The sequence below is a fragment of the Gastrolobium bilobum genome, unplaced genomic scaffold (assembly GCF_033153095.1).
Source record: "Gastrolobium bilobum isolate Gb01-03AN ecotype WA unplaced genomic scaffold, APGP_CSIRO_Gbil_v1 utg11336, whole genome shotgun sequence".
NCBI lineage: Eukaryota > Viridiplantae > Streptophyta > Magnoliopsida > Fabales > Fabaceae > Gastrolobium > Gastrolobium bilobum.
In genome coordinates, this window is record NW_026898076.1 from 335,110 (window position 1) to 355,325 (window position 20,216).

Here is a 20,216-nt window from a genome sequence, read left to right on the forward strand (position 1 = left end):
CTTTGTTCATATAATATCGTTTCGTTAAATTTTTTACTGTAAAATTGCTTTAAGTGAGTTGGAAGCAATTATTTAATATGGTTTCGTGAAATTTAAACTCTTAGCATAAAAATATATCAACCTGATAATGCAACCACAAGTGAAGGAAACGGTATGATAACAATGAATATGATTTAGATTATTATCTTGAGAATAAAGTACGAATTCATATGTCATGACTCATGACCCGTGGGGTGAGGAGAATTTCTCGCCTATCTTCACTGAGGCCGGTTTTAGTTCACATTTCTTTTCCTTTTTTAATTTTCGGAAAGGTCTTAATAACGGAGAAGACGTTTAAGGCGCACCCTGTAAAATAGGGGGCATCGGTGGCACATGAATATTTAACCATTGATAATTAATTAAAAAAAATAACGACAGGGAATTATAACATTTAACTTTATCAACGGCTAATTTTGCAACTCCCTGCAAGTTATAAAAAAAAAATCCCCTCAACTTATAATTATTTATTATTTGGTCCTTCAATATCAAAGTTTGCCTTTCCTATCTTGTTTATGAACCCGTGTTGTTTTGATTTTTCTAATTTCAACTGAATACTCCTGTTATTTCTGGTCTAAAATGACATGCTTGTTGAGAAGACATAACTATTATGTTATGGGCCCAATAAACGAGCCCCACTTCTTAATAGCCCAGGATAGATAAAGGTAAATAGGGTAAAGATTCTGCCTAAAAGATGTCAATTTTGTAATAACTTCATCATACGAGGCCTCCAATATTAATAAGAAGTCCAGAATTTCATACTTATTAGGTAATCATTTATAAATAAAAAGTTATGTCTACCATATACAGTGGCGGAGTCACGTTGTAACCTGCCGTTACTTTGGCACTGGCTTAATTAGTCACGTTCATTTAGCTATACTTGAACGTGGCAAATTCTGTTTCAATTTTTTTCGAAAATTAACCACGTTTGGTCGTAGCCAAAGAACCGTAGCTATTTGGGCACTAGTTGAATTTTTTGGCACTAGCTGACTTTCCATGCTAGCTCCGCCACTGACCATATACATATTTTTAAACAAGGATGTTGGATCGTAATACATATTGAGATTTATTTGGCTAAACTTTTGTATCATATATATATATATCATGAATTGTATCAAATTGTAAAATACAGAAATATAACAAAAAAAAAAAATTTAAATTATTTCTTTTATTATGCAATTTTTTCATATTGTTTTTTTTTAATCACAATTCAAATCTTTATTTTCTTTTCTTTATTAATAATTATGTTTAGATTTTTTTAAATTTGAATCATAAATCAATTTTTTTATTTTATATTAAAAGTTATCAATTTGATTTAATTTTCGTATCGTACGATACACGATACGTATCGTATGATACAATATCGTAACCGTCGGATACAAATTCCTTTCCGATACACCTAACGATACGTATCGTTGTGCTTTTGAATCGTATTGTATCATGGATCGTAAGAGCTGATAACTACATTTTTGAACCATTTCTCTTTTAGCTGTTATTGTGCACACACTCTACATTTTCGCAACACCGTTATCCTTGGTGCATGGTAATAATCTTCTCTCTCTTCTATAAATACCTAAGAAGGAATACAAATTCTACATAGATCCACCAATATTTAACGGGACATATCCAATTCACTAAGATTGAACAAATTAAATAAATAATTACAATCGTACATAAAACATTAGTCTCACAATCTTAGCGATAAAGACCATGATCCAACGGAGCTAGGATATTCTATCATAATTATCAACATCTTGTGAAACACGATATAATTCGGACTATACGATATGATTCACAAACACAGCGATACATATCATGGGGTCAGTGGGGTGTATCAAAAATTAGTTTGTATTGGACGATACGATATTATATCATACGATATGATACATATTGTATATTAAATCAAAATTTATAACTTTTAATATAAAATAAATAAACAAATATTTGATTTATGATTCAAATAAAAAAATTCTAAAACGTAATTATTAATAAGGAAAATAAAGATTGATTTGTGATTAAAAATAAAAAATTAATCGAAAAATCTGTTTTAATAAAGAAAATAACAAAATAAATATTTTAATAAATATTTTTGAATTAATTTTTCTTTTATTTTTGTATCTCACAGTTCGATACGATTTGTTAGAAATCGACAATCACACAAATCAAAAACGAAAGAGAGAGAATAGACACAACGATTTACTCTGGTTCACCCAATATAAGCTACGTCTAGTTTGTCTGTACAATATTCACCTCACCGTCACTCTTTACAAGTCACTCGGTTTACAATGAAAATATAAATAGGATTAGAAAATCCTAACAACAGCTATTCATAGGCCCAAGCCCAAACTGTTAAGAAAATTACAATAAATCAGAGGCCACAACAGTACCTAGCCTCTACGGGTCTGGAGGCGCTGCTCCTGGACCCCCGCCCGCTCACCTGGGAGTGGGACCCCAGTTGCTTTCCTGCTGACCCCGACAACTAGAATCCTCATCAACATGCGAAGTATAAGCGATACCCGAGTGACAATATAAAAAATTGTCCAAATAATACACGATATGTATATTCCATCGCAACTAAAATAAAGTGCCAAAAAATACAACTGATGCAGAAAGTAAAGTAAGTTCTTAGGTGCTTTACCTGATTAGAAATAACATGATTCTATAATTTGCAATGCATGGAAAGGCAAAATACAGTAATACTTTCTTAAAATACTTATGGCAAGCTGATTTAACTCTCAATTAAATAATCCATTAAGGTAATTTTATTATATTTTTATATTTTCACATTTAAATTTTTTTATTTACTGCTATTAAAATATTATTTTCAAAAAGGTTTACTCGAATACTAAAATTAAGAGAATTAAATTGATACAATACAGCAACATACAGTTGTTTAAGATAATTAAATTGATAAAGCTGTAAAATAATGAAACTATGAGATGATGTAGTACTTCGCTTTCATATCTATTTTTTTCTCTACTTTCTCTTCCTGTGTGAGCCCCTTTTGGCATCTTGAGAGTCTACTTTAGTGATAGGTTCTTCCAATTATTTAAATAAAATAAAATTAAAAAAGAAATGTACCATTATATTCGATATAAGAGACAAGGGTAGGACTATAATGATGTGAAACATCATTAATTTGAAGTAACACTAACGGTGGAGAGCGATGGGTAGTAATTGGAAGGGGAAATATCAAATTGGCATGTTAAATGGATAAGGTGCATTTAAGGTGATAGCCATTTGTAAGTTGGCATCTGGATTTTTAAGTGTAGCAAAAGTATTTAATGTGATGAAAATGATTTCTACAGTGCAGGGTATGTGTAACTATGCTGTTCAATCTTTAATTGTCTTTATCCCCTCTTTGACAACGTTAAGTAAGGTACCCTTTTTGTTCAACTCAATACTCGATGAATAACAATAGCACGCGAAACTCTCCCATTGCCGACATCTAAATATATATTTTAAAAGTTATCCCATCAAGACAAAAATAAAAAATAAAAAATAATTCATATGGTCACATCACAACTATTTTATTGTGTGGTTCGAGCCTTCGAGGTTTTAGCATTTTCAATTTAGGAAAAAAATTTGATGCTCCGCGCCTAATGTGATCCTTTCATTTTAATGCATTTATAAAGATAAAAGTAAAGAAATTGAAGTTATTTTATCTATCATTGTTTACTACTCTTCAAAGTTAGATCAGAATCTAAAGAGGAGAGAGAAATATAAATGTTAATTAAGATTCTAATATAATAATCTTTTAAAATGATAGATAAAAATAGACAAAAAAATGATAAGTAGAATAACTATCTCTAGATAAAAGTTAAAAAGTGTTTCTATAGGTGTATGTAGTATTATTTTTTTAACATATTTTGTATATTATTTTTTATTTTATTTAATTTAAAAAACAATGTAATTCAAAATAGTACATATAATATTTTTATTAAAAAAAACTATAAGTACTTAATAAACTTTACTAGTTAAGTTTTACTTTCAATAATTGATGACAAAATTAATGAAGTGAATTCTAGCAAACTTAATTTGTTATGTATGAACCTGTAATTTATTAAATATTAATAGTTGACTTTTTAGCATTAAATCATTAATTGATTTTTTTATTAAAAAAAATAACCTCCCATTTTGGAAGAGCCAAAGACGAAGAAAATAAATAAAAAGAAGGTTCCCTGGAAAGTATTGAATCCCCCTCCGAAAAATATGCATATCACGTCACAAAACATTTAGTGGTAGTGCCGTTGAGTATTCATGAGAAATGCAAATTTGATATATTATAAATAATAAAATATAATTTAATAACATTATAAATTTATGGAATTGATATTTCTAATATTGTACGAAAACATTATCTCCTACACAGATATAAAAATGTGTGAGAATCATAAATTTTTTTTGTCTTCTCTTTACATGGCCTCACATGGGTTCCACATATTTTTAGGTATATAGGAGATAAAATATAACATGAGAAATATTAATACTTAAATTGAAATTTACGTGTGGTATAGGGTAACATACCTCTTAAACTTAAATCATGGGCTAAGCATATTTGAAATTAAATTGATCTTAGCTTACTATGGAGTGTGACGTTATTTAAAGTTCGACTCTCCACTAAATTACATACACATCTCTCTCCTTCTTCTCACCTCCACGTACTAAAAAATCACTGAATTTTACACGAAGTAGTGACTCAATTATTGCTTCTATTTCCTAAAATAACAATTTCTTAGTTTTATAGAAAAAATAATTTGAAAATTATATTTATAACCTTACTCACGTGGAGATAGAAATAAAAATTTCAAGTAATAAGATTTTTTAATATACATGTACATATGTGTGTATATAGATATTTATAATTATTAGTCATAATGATGGTTACAGTTTATGACTTTTAATATATAAAAATGAAATGCTATGTTCTATCATTTTAAAGTTAAATATTAGAATAAGGATGATTATTTTATTGCTTTTAACTCATTCTTATACTTATTTCCACTCCACGAATTTAAACTAAAAAGGTTATTTACATGAAGTTTTCATCATTTGAAAAAAAATCACATATTGGGGTGCAACATTAATAAGGACCCTTAGGGGCTGTTTGGTACATGGTAATAAAATGGATATCCAGGAATTTAATAGTGAGAATTATTTATACTCATATTTGGTACAAGGAAAACATAAATTTTGCCTTGGAATATTTTGTAACCAGGTATCCATTTAACATGGTAATTTTTTTATACCTGCCTATTACATTTTTTGCAGACAAAAATACCCTTGTGAGTCATAGCATAAGTTGTTTCACAAATCGTTAACCAGATCTCCATCTAACTTCATGATGCAGGCCGTGAAACTTGCCTAACCTTGTGCACGTCGAGATCTCCATCGTGGTTCATAATGCAATGTTGTTTTATGAATCTGTTTAATGAATTTTGTTTCTAAAACATCGTGTTTAAAGTTATTTATTAGGAGGGCAGTTTTGTAAAAATTACGTATTTTTTCAGTAATATTTTAACATCAACCAAATACTCATTCAGTAAAATTAATAAATATTTTTAATAATATTTTAGCCTATCAAACACTTTTTTTGTATTATTCTCTGTCACTTTTTTTTCAACAGTAATAATGTTGCATGCATGGGACCATACCTACTATAGATGGGAATCGAAGGACTTGATCCATTTATAGTTATTAAAAAAAGCCTATACATGCATTGAGGTTTTTGAACTGGACAGAACAGGAGATATACATTATAATATATACTTCACGCTGTATCTGTCTAAGTTATTTGTATCAAACCTCGGTCCGAAATCAAATCAAATAAAAGGAAGAGACGAAGAAGAAATATAAGAGAAAATAAAACAGTGGAGATAATAAATGCAAGCAAATGATTGGAGAATGAGTAGAATGGACATGAAAATTTGGGAGATGGCACATGACTCGCGCAATCACATGTGGTGACTAAGAGTCTGACAATATTGCACATGGATTTAGGACAATAAGTTATTTATGGGCATTCACTAGTAACTGATACCATACCGTTTCAGGAAATTGGGTCAATCAGCCAATCACCGTCCCAAGGCGGTGTTGCTCGGTGTCGGCTCCGGCCAACGGGAACAAAGTCCGGATGATATGGTCAACGCGTTTTCTACATATTACTTGTACAATGGAATTAATTTTTGAAATTAATGTTTATTGTTTATTTTACTAATAAAAATTTAATCCTTAAAAACAATAATAGAACAAGTAACGTAAAATGATTTTGGATAGTACACAGAAATCACATTCATTGCATTAAGTATTATTCAAGGAGGGTTATATTTATCTCATTTAATATGATATAACTCATTTTTCTATACACAATAAAAGTGGATTTCACCTCTATTTTTGCTCTCTTCAGTTATTTGTAGATCTCTCTTATAATTTTGTTTCACTAACATAAGATAATTCATCTTTAACAACATAAGAAAAATATTTTCCATTTAATAATGGTATATATTGGCATTATTTCAAAGGACATTCACTATCAAAATTATTTATGACTACTTTATGTATCCAAGATTCCTAACGAAGTAATTATTAATTAATTAAATAGATTTGCTTTTTCTGCAATTTATTTACTGGAGATAAATTATTTGCAGTAAATTCAATATGACGTTATTTTGAGACGAAAATTATGATATTTTTATAATTTTATATTATTTTTAGATTATTATAGTTTTTATAATTATAATTTTTTAATCTTTTACTCATAAAATGACATCATTTTAGAAGTAAATGCAAATAATTTATCTGCAATAGTTACAAAAATATTTTTGTGTTAATTAAATGGCATAAAGTGGTTCTTGGGCGAGTGAGAGAGGCTGTTAAATAAATAAATAAAATAAATATATATATAAAAAGAAGAAGAAGAGATAGCTTGTGAAAACAACAATGAGATAGAGGAATGAAAAGAAAGGTGTCTCCTTGAGCAACGGCGTTGTTAGAGATCCAATACCAATGGCATATACCAATTCTCCAATTCCGAGTTGCAGAGCTTAAAAGTTAATGCAAAAATCAAAAACAATAATATAATATAATAATATAAAAGAGGCATAGCCAGCAAAAGAAGAAAGGTAAACCGATGGCAGTGAGTAACTGGATTGAAGCTGGTGTTGTTCCTCATCCTCATGGTCATTGATTGGATCCCCATACCCATTTCATTTTTCTAATGTCTTCTCTCTCACTCCCACGTGCACTCTCTCCTCTTCCTCACTCTCCCTTTCACTCTAAAATGAAATCCTAAATAAATCTTCATTCACACCTTCTCTCTCTCTCTCTCTCTCTATTTTATTATATATATAATATTTGAGAAAGAGCCATTTTTTCCAGTGAAAGCGACCTCCTTTACATTGCCCTTTTAATTAGAGTGCAAAAGGGTGCTGTGATTCCACAAGGGATTTGCATGCCCATTTGAGTTTGAACTTTGAACCCTTTCCATCAATATAACCTTTCCTGCGTAGTATCGTTGTTGGGTTTGAGGATTTGATTATGGAGAGGTACGAGGCCGTGAAGGATTTGGGATCTGGGAATTTTGGGGTGGCTAGGCTCATGAGGAACAAGGAAACCAAGGAGCTCGTTGCCATGAAATACATCGAGCGTGGCCACAAGGTTTTCTTTCTTTCTCTCTGTCTTTTTTCTTTTTTATTTATTTATTTATTATAATTAAAGTTTTATTTTCTGTTTGTTTTGCCTTCCTTCAATCTTCAGATTTATAACTAATCACGTTTTGCATTTGGTATAACCAATAAAAGGACTAGTGAGGTTGGAGCTCTGATTTGTCAAAAGTGCAAATCCAGGACAAGTCTTAACATATTCATTTGTCACAATTTCGTTACACGTGAATAAAAGAAATGTAGGACAGGGAATAGAAAATTCAGTTATATAACTCTTTTAGTTTTTTTTTTTTTTTTTTGTATGAAGCATCTCCTTCCCAGAGATATTTATTTGTGATTACTGATGATTAGAATTTAGAACTCAAAATTGTCAATTAATCTTTGAATTAGCAAATCCAACATATGGCTGGTTCATTTTCTGCATGTTGCTTGTGTTCTTCTGGAAAGCCAAGCTGGCTAGACGAAAAGGGCTCCTAACTTGTTGTTTCTCGTTTCTATTTTTGATAAATGAAATTGAAAAGCTATTATTTTGACATTTGTAATTATTTTAAGTTTTTTTTCCCCTCCTTCAATTCCAGATTGATGAGAATGTGGCGAGAGAGATTATCAACCACAGGTCCCTTCGGCACCCCAATATAATTCGCTTCAAGGAGGCAAGGACTTTATTTGTTTACCTGTTGGATTAATTTGAATTGAGTAATCTATTTAATTAATTGTGTGCTTCTATTTTTAATGGGGTTTGGATTTTGCAGGTGGTTTTGACCCCCACTCATTTAGCAATAGTAATGGAGTATGCAGCTGGAGGAGAGCTCTTTGAGAGGATTTGCAATGCTGGCAGGTTCAGCGAAGATGAGGTTAATAACTTAACATACTCTCTCAGGATTTTCTGCTTTATTTCACACTTTAGTTTTCAGTGTCATTACTATTGTTGCCTTATCTCATTCATTTTCCCCTTTGATTGTTCAGGCTAGATATTTCTTTCAGCAGCTGATATCTGGTGTACATTACTGTCATACCATGGTATAATCATACTCTCTGAGTTTCTGAAAAATTATAGGACTTCGTGTGTTCAGAAATACACAAAGTGAGAACCTATGCTTTTACTCTTCTTTTGCAGCAAATATGCCACAGAGATTTGAAGCTGGAAAATACCCTTTTAGATGGAAGCCCTGCACCCCGCTTGAAAATTTGTGACTTCGGTTATTCCAAGGTACTAGAAATCTAGAATGAATACTATCAAGTCCTAATAATATTTACTTTAGCGTTTATATCTCTGAGTGTTTCTTTTTTGTGGTGCAGTCATCTTTGCTTCATTCACGACCCAAATCAACTGTTGGAACTCCAGCTTATATAGCACCGGAGGTCCTTTCTAGGAGGGAGTATGATGGCAAGGTAATATATGTACTCTACATTGATTAGTTCTTTATAGTTCTTTACATCTTAGTCACACACACACATATATGTTTTTGGATGTTAACTATATATTTTCATCCTGCTGCATGACAGAATCGTTGCTTTTTTTTTTTTTTTTTGGTGTGGGTGGGGGTGTGGGGGGTTATTTCATGCTACCTGGAAAAGACTTTTATATGCATCAAATGTATGAAGGATTTGTACACTTCTGAACCAATATATTAACGATTATATTAATATTCTCCTATTCTTAAAATTGTTTTAGTTGGCTGATGTATGGTCATGTGGAGTGACTCTTTATGTCATGCTGGTTGGAGCATATCCCTTTGAGGATCAGGATGACCCTAGGAATTTTAGGAAAACAATTCAGGTATGTAATCCTCCGTTTAAATACTGAATTTAATATCATTTGATATTATTATCTCATCATCTTATCCCCATTTCCTGTTCTCTTCTGCAGCGTATAATGGCTGTTCAATACCAAATCCCTGATTATGTCCACATATCTCAGGATTGCAGACACCTCCTTTCTCGTATATTTGTTGCAAATCCATTGAGGGTATATAATGTTTTAGTAACTTATTTTTGTTTGCTATTAATGCAATTCAGATAGATTGTCATGTCATTTCAGATGATGTTATGCCTTTTCTCTATTATATTCCAGAAGGATTCATTCTACCCTTGTGGATTATTTTGTTAATGAACAGAAAATAATCAAAAGAAATTTTGCTGTTAAAATAAACCTTCTTGTTGACTGAAACTATACCTTGAGAGAAATTCTACACCCAATCCCTATGCTATATTCATCATCTGGTACACTCCTGTTTAGTTGATTGGTAAGTCTCAAGTGTATCCATTTCTCCTTTTGGTTTAAACCAGAACTTGAATTTGGTCTTCTTTACTCTCCTTTGCACTGCTTTCCATCTTAACTTGTGTAGGGTTTATATCACAGAGCCAGGACATTACGAAAATTGAGGCATACACAATTTAAATAGAAGTCTTTAGTTTTTTTACTTATATTCCATTCAGGCCTTATTAATGAAATCACTCGTATGATTTCTACATCTATATATGACTCCCTATTTGGATGCATCTAATGTTGTGTCTTCAGTTCATTCTCCAGTTTCTTTGTTGCATACTCTAAGCAAAAGACAAGATTTTAAACATGATTTATGTCAAACAAGATGTTTTTGAAAATATACTTAACTACATTTGATATAGGGAATCAATGTCTTGTTTATATCAAGCTAACCGCCAGACCTTGTTCTCTTAATTGTTGACAGAGAATTACTCTTAAGGAAATTAAGAACCACCCATGGTTTTTAAAGAATCTTCCAAGGGAGCTAACTGAATCAGCTCAAGCTATCTATTACCAGAGAGGCGGAAACCCAAGCTTTTCTGTTCAAAGTGTGGAGGAGATAATGAAAATTGTGGGGGAGGCAAGAGACCCTCCTCCAGTAGCTAGGCCTGTGAAAGGTTTTGGGTGGGAAGGAGAAGAAGATGAAGGGGAAGAAGATGTGGATGCAGAGGTGGAGGAAGAGGAGGATGAAGAAGATGAGTATGACAAGAGGGTCAAAGAGGTTCATGCAAGTGGAGAATTTCAAGTCAATTAAGCAGTCTAATTCTTGTGTACTTGTTTTAAGTATTTTTTTTTTTTTTTATGTTAGAAGTCACCTATTTATGTGTATTATAATTTATAACAAGTACTATAAACCAACGAGGCAGTATAACTAATAGTAATATTCATGTAATGTACTACCTTGATCACCTTGGACTATGAGAACAGTTGTTATCTGATAACATTCTAAATTACCCTTCCCAGTTATAACAGGATAGTTAAGCTCAAAATGCTTCTTTTTATTTGGAGCACGTAGTTAATAAGAAGGAATGGCCAATTTCTCCAGGGAGATACAGCAATATTATAATAGAAGACCTAGGTCATTCATTCCAAGCTGGGACCAAGATATGGCCACAGGTCACATGGGAGAGATCCAATAAAAGTGGAATTATTAGATTGTGCAGTACTATTTCTTGCTCGACAAATTACCGTGTTTTTTTTAGGAGTTTTGCACAAATTTTTTTATTCCCAAGACATGGAAATACATATTCCCAACTCCCTCTTATCAGAATGAAAATTTACCAAAACATGAGAATATATATATATATATATATATATATATATATATATATATAGAGGTAGGATCCTTTGACACCGGTGTCAAATTTGAAATTTGACACATCATCTGATAGCCGTTAGATAAAAAAAGATCAATGGTGTCACATACTTGCAAATCAGAGTCGTTGATCTTTTTTGATCTAACGGTTCTCAGATGAGGTGTCAAATTTGAAATTTGACACTGGTGTCAAAGGATCCTACCTCACACACACATATATATATAGGTAAAAGTATTTCTACAGCTACTTTAGATAAGTTTATCTACAGCTATCGTTTATAACTATGTTCTCCCGGGAGAACATAGTTATAATATTAAAAGTTGTTTTTTTTTTTTCCTCCTCATTTACTTTTCAGAACCTGTCTGCTGACGTGGAGAGAGAAAAAAAAAATAATTTTAATGTTATAACTATGTTCTCCCGGGAGAACATTGTTATAAACGCGGTAGTTGTAGATAAGCTTATCTAAAGTGGCTGCAGAAATGTTTACCCCATATATATATATATATATATATATATATATATATATATATATATTGAGAGTAACTTGTTCAGGAATTAAATTTTAAAACTTATACTAAATAAGGAAATATTCATTTCCAAGTCTATATTTTTATGAAGGTTTGAAAAAATACCCAGTATGATACACGTCTCACATGGCACACCGCACTCCCTCTATAGAATTTAATTCCTTGCTCCTCTCCCAACCATAAACATTACTGCATGCTCGATTATGTTACATATAAAAAAGCTTGTTAGGGAACCCAACCTTAGCCAACTGAGCTCCTAAGTGGTTGTATGATTCAAGATACAAAAGCATGTATCATGCAATTTCCTGAAAATATTTTGGGGAGAGAGGATGTATCTCTTTCTGAGAGAGAGAAATAGTCTTTTTTTTTTTTTTTTTTTTTCTGATGGCATAATTTAGCATCCACTCTTCGAACAAGGAGGTAGTTTTTGCGACTGTATTCTGAGAATAAGGTGGTCGGAAGCGATTGAATGGAAATACTTTGGCCGGTGGACAAGGTAGCGAGAGCAGAGGACTTGCCTCTCTCCTCGAGTAAGGATTAGTCTCATTCTTCTTCTAGTGACATAATCCAATACACGGGTTATTCCAATAAAAAGATAGTATTTTGGGATATACTCCGAAGACAAGATCACCAGAAGGTTGAATGAAGAGTATATCCAAAAAAAAAAAAAAACTTATTTGTTAGTCACAATTTTGTTTTCATAAGTCCTTTTAAAAAATAAGCTGGGTTTGTATCCACTTTTTAAAAAAGTTCTTTTTATCATTTTCTTATTTTAAAAGTACTTTTTATAAAAGCTATCACTATTTAAATTTTTTAAAAAAATATATGATTTTTGAAAAAAATATTTGACTTTTGACTTCTACTTTTTTGAGAAGCTAAAATTTTTAACTTTAGAAAAAAATAAATTTTTAGCTTTTTTTATGGTTTCTGTTTTTTTAAAAGCAGACATACAAACAGACTTTTTTCGAGAAGTGATTTTTTTCTTAAAAAAAGTAGAAAAACAATTCATCCATAGTCGAAGTGAATATTTGATTCTTATTCAACAATTCAAAGTAACTTCACCGATTTCATGAATCATCCATCATTGATTTGAAAATAAGTTATTAAAAATACATATACCCTTTATTACTGATGGGTACAAGCACCTACCACCTCCTAGTGGATAACTCAGAAATTGCCTACATATAATTTCATTTATATTTTTTTTTATCAGTTTATTTTTTAAGATATTTAGAAAAAATACCAGATCAGGTAAAAAAAACAAAAAAGTAATTAAAACAAATAAGGCCAAATAAAGGTATAGCCATCAAACATTTAAATTTTTTTGAACATACTTATCCATATAATGATAAGTAGAGAAAGATAATCCTGGAAAATGGTAATTTTTGGAGATGAGATGATAAACAAAAAGGGAAGAAGAGGTGGTTGGGATTTTTTTCAGTTTCACCAGTCACTCTCAACCTCAAGGGTCTCTCTCTGCATTCAGATTTCAGATGCAAAGGGTTTTTGAGCATTTATAACATTTTTCAACATTTTGCATCCAAACTCGTCCAATAAGAAAAAAAGAAAAAAAAAAGAAAGAAAGAAAGAAAGAAAGGAAATCTACATGGTCTTCATTCACAGTTCACCTTCTGCTTAGTGGTAGCTCATTCTCTTCCCAATTTGTGGGAATTTGGTAAAGTTTATTCCTTTTCCTTAAGTTAATTTCTGGGCTTGATTTTTTGAGCCTTGAGTTTTGTTGCTAAGAGCTCAAACATTCATTTATGCAGTAACAGAAGGACAAGCAAGTGGTGAAAGTGCTGTTTTTTTTTTAATCATCAAGCTATGAATTCTCCAATTCATGCCCCTTCACCGCCTTCCTCTTCTTCTTGCTCCTATACCCGTCCTCCTCCTTGCCTCCCTTATGCTTCTCGTAATTCCAAGTTTCCTCTGTAAGGGTTCCTTTTACCAGTTATTCTGTGTCTTGAGTTTTTCAGTAACTATTTTTATTTTTTTATTTTTTTTATAATTCAATTGTATTTCTCATTTTTTGTTGTAGTTTAGTTGTTGGATTTGAAGATGGAGACATTTCACCAGAAACACCACATTCTAAAATTTGAATTAGTGGCCCTGGCTATTATAATTTATAAGATGGCTTTTTGGGTGTTGATCATGCGAGTAAATGTTTTTTCATTATATAATGGGATTAATGGGGTTGAAAGTTGCATTCCATGGTCTGATATGTAGTTCTTTAAGGTTATGGTGCATTGCTTATATGGTATTTGTAGTGTTTATGACAATGTTTGAATTTTAGAATGAGATATTTCTTTAGTTTTGAATTGTTGGCATTGTAGGACTGCTATTTCAAAATAACTATTGCTATATTTTAAAAACATGCAAGGATTCTGTTGTATCCAATTCCAACTTTGTTTTATAATAACCAGGAGTTATAATATTTTAAGTACTATTTGCTCCCTCTGAAGTTTACTCAAATTATCAGTGACCATAAATTCTGCATTTTAAGTGGTCAACTGGTTATGATTTTAAACTTGTGTTCCACTTTGTTCCCTGTCTTCTTGAAGCTGTGAAGTGCTATAGTTTCATCCATAATTTCTTTCTCATTGTTCATCCAAGGCCAACTTGTCTTGGCTTTCTAGATTAGCATGTGTGGTATGCTAAGATATGAATTTCATTTTGATATTTTCAGTTTCATCTAAATGCCAAAAATACACTTTAACTTTATCCTCATGTTAAATTGTGTTTTTCTTGTATTGCGATTATTTTATTACTAAATGTTAGCAGAATTTTTCGATGCTTTTAATATTCTTTATTTTCATAGGCTGTTGCCACAGGCAATTTCTACCTCTCAAAAGATGTATCGCTGCTCTGGAGGCCATGTGGAGGCTTCTACTAACCCTAATCCCTTGAAAAATTATATAGTGGGCAGATGTACTGCAAGATGGTCCAAGCAATCACTCAAAAGGAACTTGTTGCCGGTGGAAGCTTTAGTAACTTCAACAGCTCAAGATGTTTCTGACACACCTTTTATTGGTGATGATAAGATTGGAGTGTTATTGTTAAATCTTGGAGGTCCAGAAACCCTAGAAGATGTGCAGCCTTTTTTGTTTAACCTTTTTGCTGACCCAGTAATACTCTAGCTTTAACACACTATTTATCTGAGCTAAATGTCTTTATCACTATTCCTTTATGTTGAGATGAACTAAAAGTTTCAATTTCTTATTTTTGATTGTTAGTTATATCTTTTGTACAATTATGCAGGATTATAAGACAAAGTTTGAATTTCTTATTCTTTGATGACTAGTTATATTTTCTGTACAATTATGCAGGATATCATAAGATTACCAAGGCTATTTAGTTTTCTTCAAAAGCCGCTGGCCCAATTTGTTTCTGTTTTAAGAGCACCAAAGAGCAAAGAAGGTTATGCTTCAATTGGTGGTGGATCTCCTCTTAGACGTATAACTGATGCACAGGCATGACACTTCCTGAAAACTTTTTTTTATACATTATTACATATATTTCACTTTCAACTTGTTAGATAGTGCATTGGAGACTTGAATTTTCAATTTATCAGATATGAGCAAGAGTGGTTCTGAGCTCTGTTTGTGTACAGAATGTATGTAATTGATCTCTTGTGGCAATTTTTAAGTTTTAGAAAGTGAAAGAAAAGCACAATGGTTGATGGCAAAAAATTGTGGACCCCTTTGTAGAAGTTATCATCGTTTGTATTACAATTATTCTGACCAATATAAGTTAGAACTGTTTTTGGCATTCAGAAATATTCTTTTCATCGGGAATTCAAAATTACCATGTTGTGAATTTTATGTTGTCTTCTTGTCATTCGTTTAATCAATATTTTACCAAATCTTTTCAAGCCAAAGTTAGAAGTTTTCACTAGTCCATTGAGATTTTGCAATTGACTTATGTCATATTTTTCTCTGATGTTTTTAAAATACTTTCTAATGCTGTGGTATGGGATACATAGCATGTCCACTCCATTAAATGCTTTTTTTTTTTTTAAGCTCTTTTATTGTTCAAGCTCTTTTGATGATTCCCTACACAGGCTGAAGAGTTGAAGAAATCTCTTTGGGCAAAGAATGTCCCAGCCAAAGTGTACGTTGGCATGCGTTACTGGCATCCGTTCACCGAAGAAGCTATTGAACAGGTATTTGATCATCTTGTTCTTTGATTACAATGTGATATTGAATAGCATTTGATTAAGATTATGCCACTGATAGAGACTTATTTTACAAGTTTCAACATGATATCATCTGAATAGTTGTTTATAAATATACGCAAATATGCATTTGTTACTGTTTGGAAAACATATAATCTGCATGAATGGGTGGCTTGCATGCAGCCACTGCCTTTTCTCCTTATTCAGATACTTCTTGGCTGGTATCCTATATCTGAGATCTAAACTTAATTTTGATTCAGACTGATACATGTTAGTTTGAAATAATTTGGTCTATTTGCACTACACTCTAGCAGGCACAATCTAATGTGTTCATGGAAAAAGATTCTGAAAAATTAACCTAAAAAAGATATACAGAAGTGGGATGGTGGAGAGGGTAAATGAGAAGATAGTGAAAATTTACAAAAATAAGGAACTTGCTGTGAGTAAATGGGAGAATATAATTGACCAAAATGTCAATTTATCTTTTTCGTTTTTATTATTTTAATATATTTATGTAAACATTTTTTTTTGGTTCGCATTATTAATATTAGTGTCTTAATCACATGTTAGATATTTAATGTAAAACCATTCATATGTGTTCATAACATTTGTCATTTGTCTTTGTGATTTACTCTCAATCTGGTTATAATTAATTTTCCCTTTGAAATATATCATGTAGATTAAAAGGGATGGAATTACAAAGCTTGTTGTGCTTCCACTTTATCCACAATTTTCAATATCAACCAGTGGTTCAAGTCTGCGTCTGTTGGAGAGTATATTCCGGTGATTACTATAAAAATATACTGTTATCACATCATGTTACTTCAAGATATTATCTAACATTCTGTTATGAATTAATTATTGTTTCTTCAGAGAGGATGAGTATCTAGTCAACATGCAGCACACAGTGATACCTTCGTGGTACCAACGTGAAGGATACATAAAGGCCATGGCAAATTTAATTGAAAAAGAACTAAAAGGTTTTGACTGCCCTGAGGAGGTACCCCGTCATTTTATGTTTAAATGACTTTGAAAAATTGTGGTTCGTAGACATTTTTATCTTCTCACTGTCATACTTATACTTCAAATGTTGATAGCATAATATATATAGTGAACATATTAGTTATTTCTGGTTAGGATAACGGATTATGAGAGTAAGTAACTTACCCAACTTAACTTAAATGGCATCTGGGAGATTGTGAAATGGCATTTTTTATCAATATTTTTCTATCAACAACTTTAGCTATTCTATTTTATCTTATTTTGGCATTGCCAATGAAATTTTCCTGAACTCGAGTTCCTCTTCAGCTTGATCTTGGGCGTCACTTTATTGCAAATATTTGTTGTTAGCCCTTGTAACCGATGCACATTGCAGGTCATGATCTTCTTTAGTGCACATGGGGTGCCTCTTGCTTATGTGGAAGAGGCTGGTGATCCATACAAGGCAGAGATGGAGGAATGTGTGGATTTGATCATGGAAGAGCTTGAGAAAAGAAAGATAAATAATGCATACACCCTTGCTTATCAGGTAACTACTTTTTTTAAAAATAAAATAATTATCCTGGTTTTCTAGTTTCAAAGTGTTTACACATGATATTGATTTCTATTTAAAAAAAAAAATGCATAAGTAGTGAGGCTTATCCTAGTATGTGGTATAAGGTATACTAACTTCTTTCCAGAAGTGAACATTCCTATCAATGATGGGAATTTTCTTGCGCAAGAAAGTTAAGTATCTAAACTAGATCTAGAGCAAGATTTCTTTTTAGATTATGTATAAAGTATAAACCTGCCAGTATAGTCCTTACCAAAGTCATAACTGGAATTTCTCTTTAAAAATGAATGATAAACTATGCAATAATATTCTGAACAGTTCATGTGATGCACCTGTCATTTACATAAAGAAATCTCTTTGCAAAGAAAAATACCTCTTTTATAAAGGTCTCGGGGAACCCCGCGATAATCATCAATATCAAAGGCCAAACATCTTACCCTTTTGGTCATGAGCTCTAGACAATGTAGCGTTATGGTGAATCCACTTGAAAAATAACTAAGTCACAAGATAAAGCATGTAAGGCACATAAGGCATGTAATACATGATGGAATGTGGAAGCATATCCAGATGAAGGACCTAATTTCTTTGCTGAAGACTAGATTACTCATCAAGGTCAATAGGTGGTGAAGATGACTTGTCTCTACACAATTAATCTGTACCAATCTTTTCCTACAGCCAAGCATGACTACTGCTTTTAGATACATCCTTTTTCCAATTTCTAACAATTGACTATAATTCTTGTTACAGAGTAGAGTCGGACCTGTCGAATGGTTAAAACCCTATACAGATTACACAATAATTGAACTTGGGAAAAAGGGAGTAAAAAGTCTGCTGGCTGTACCGATTAGGTAACTTCAGCCTTCTTTATTTATGTGATTTATTGTTTTAGCACTATTTTTATAGTTGCCACCTTTCATTTCCTCTCTGCCTGTCTTAAACCTGGACAGAGTTAAGTAACATTAATGTTTTGTTTAACTTTGTGGCACCAGGCCTGATACTTCCCTGAACCCTGCGCATAGCGGGAGCTTATAGCACCAGGATGTTCTTTTTTTTTCAATCTTTTATTTAACCTTTTACTTGATTCACAGCTTTGTCAGTGAGCATATAGAAACATTAGAAGAAATTGATGTTGAATACAAAGAATTGGCTCTAAAATCCGGTATAGAAAAATGGGGTCGTGTTCCTGCTCTAGGATGTGAGCCCACCTTCATTTCAGATTTGGCAGATGCCGTAATTGAAAGTCTCCCATATGTTGGTGCAATGGCAGTTTCAAACCTTGAAGCTCGCCAGGTACTCTTCTCAACTCTCATATTTACATTTTTGTATCCTAGTAAGAAACATTTTATTCGATGTTCTCTGTTGATTTCTTGTCGAAACATAGACACACGCATTTTCCATTTCAGCAAACTATTGAGCCATATAGATTCATGTGATGTTGCATTTGTAGTTGCATGCTTGCAGTATCTGATCTAATAGAAAGTTTTGGCTCTTTGGCAGTCTCTGGTTCCCTTGGGCAGTGTAGAAGAGTTATTGGCAGCATATGATTCACACCGTAGGGAGTTGCCACCACCAGTAATGGTGTGGCAATGGGGGTGGACAAAAAGTGCTGAAACTTGGAATGGAAGAGCAGCTATGCTTGCTGTGCTTCTTCTGTTGTTTTTAGAAGTCACCACTGGTGAGGGATTTCTGCACCAGTGGGGAATATTGCCCTTATTTCGGTGAATAAGTCCTCCATTGTCCTCAATGGAATTTAGTTTTGCTTGTATATGCATACCATTAGCATCACATATGCACCTTAAAGTCCAAGGCATGCACTCGGGAGTTCTCAATTAAGTTTTGACACTGCAGTTGTTTATGGAAACGAGAGGAAGATAATGTATACTGGTTTGGTTTGTATACAACGCAGTGTACCTCTTGTATTTATCTAAAGGTAAGATTTGAAAAGAAAGGCATGGTTTGGTTCTCAATCTAGTGTTGAGGGGGAAAAAAAGGGAAGATTTGAAAAGAGTATTGGTTTAGACGAGTTATGTGACTGATTTTAATTGTATTCCAGTTACAGAATAATCCTATTTCTACTACTATTTGCATTTGGAAGTAAGTATGTAACCAATTGTGGTTAGTTAATGTAAGCAACTGTTGCTAGTTCTGGAAGTAGCCTTATTTTGTAACACGATGTCCTTGGTTTGTGTTTTCACATGGTGCAATAACATAATCTCTTAATTATTAGATGTATTCGCATTAAAATATGAAAGATCGAAAGAATTTCATGTGTATAGCAACTTGAGTTTTTGCACCACAACATCCCTTGCCAACATTTGAATTTATGAGTATTTTGTTCATACATTACATACTCGTACATTGTTAAAATAATATTTGCAGTTAGTATCAAAATATTTATTGATAAAATTGCGTTTGAGTTACTATTTATAAGGTGTCAATTAGGTTAACTTTAGTGGATTGGGCTAGATCAGGAGTTCAGGACAATTACTGTTTAGGTTTTAAAAATGATCTTTTCTGATTTTATATCAACTATGCTCTATTAGAATCAACCTATATTTTTTTTTTCTATATATACTCTTATATTTTTAAAATATTAATTTCAAGTAACTTGTATGATAAAATTATATCAAAAGACTTGAATAACTTCTATTAAAACTTTTAAAATCAATCATTACTTGAAA

The 20,216-nt window shown here is 32.1% G+C and overlaps 2 protein-coding genes across 3 annotated transcripts; both read left to right on the forward strand.

Moving 5' to 3' along the window:
- Window positions 1-6,994: 6,994 nt before the first annotated feature.
- LOC133312657 (serine/threonine-protein kinase SAPK7-like) lies at window positions 6,995-10,921 on the forward strand. The gene is made up of 9 exons (XM_061513895.1): window positions 6,995-7,692; window positions 8,276-8,350; window positions 8,450-8,551; window positions 8,664-8,717; window positions 8,815-8,907; window positions 8,997-9,089; window positions 9,373-9,477; window positions 9,568-9,666; window positions 10,391-10,921. The coding sequence occupies exons 1-9, from the start codon at window positions 7,573-7,575 to the stop codon at window positions 10,718-10,720; spliced, it is 1,071 nt and encodes a 356-aa protein (XP_061369879.1). The 5' UTR covers window positions 6,995-7,572; the 3' UTR covers window positions 10,721-10,921.
- Window positions 10,922-13,236: 2,315 nt separating this feature from the next.
- On the forward strand, window positions 13,237-19,726 carry LOC133312649 (ferrochelatase-2, chloroplastic). Of its 2 annotated transcripts, XM_061513883.1 has the most exons (11): window positions 13,245-13,484; window positions 13,579-13,740; window positions 14,628-14,934; window positions 15,136-15,279; window positions 15,870-15,971; window positions 16,663-16,766; window positions 16,857-16,983; window positions 17,359-17,511; window positions 18,283-18,383; window positions 18,624-18,825; window positions 19,033-19,726. In XM_061513883.1, exons 2-11 carry the CDS (start codon window positions 13,634-13,636, stop codon window positions 19,255-19,257), a joined length of 1,572 nt encoding a protein of 523 aa, XP_061369867.1. In that variant the 5' UTR covers window positions 13,245-13,484; window positions 13,579-13,633; the 3' UTR covers window positions 19,258-19,726. The 2 variants fall into 2 exon arrangements, with proteins under 2 accessions (XP_061369868.1, XP_061369867.1); XM_061513884.1 differs by lacking the exon at window positions 19,033-19,726 and having other exon boundaries at window positions 13,237-13,484; window positions 18,525-18,764.
- Window positions 19,727-20,216: the final 490 nt, after the last annotated feature.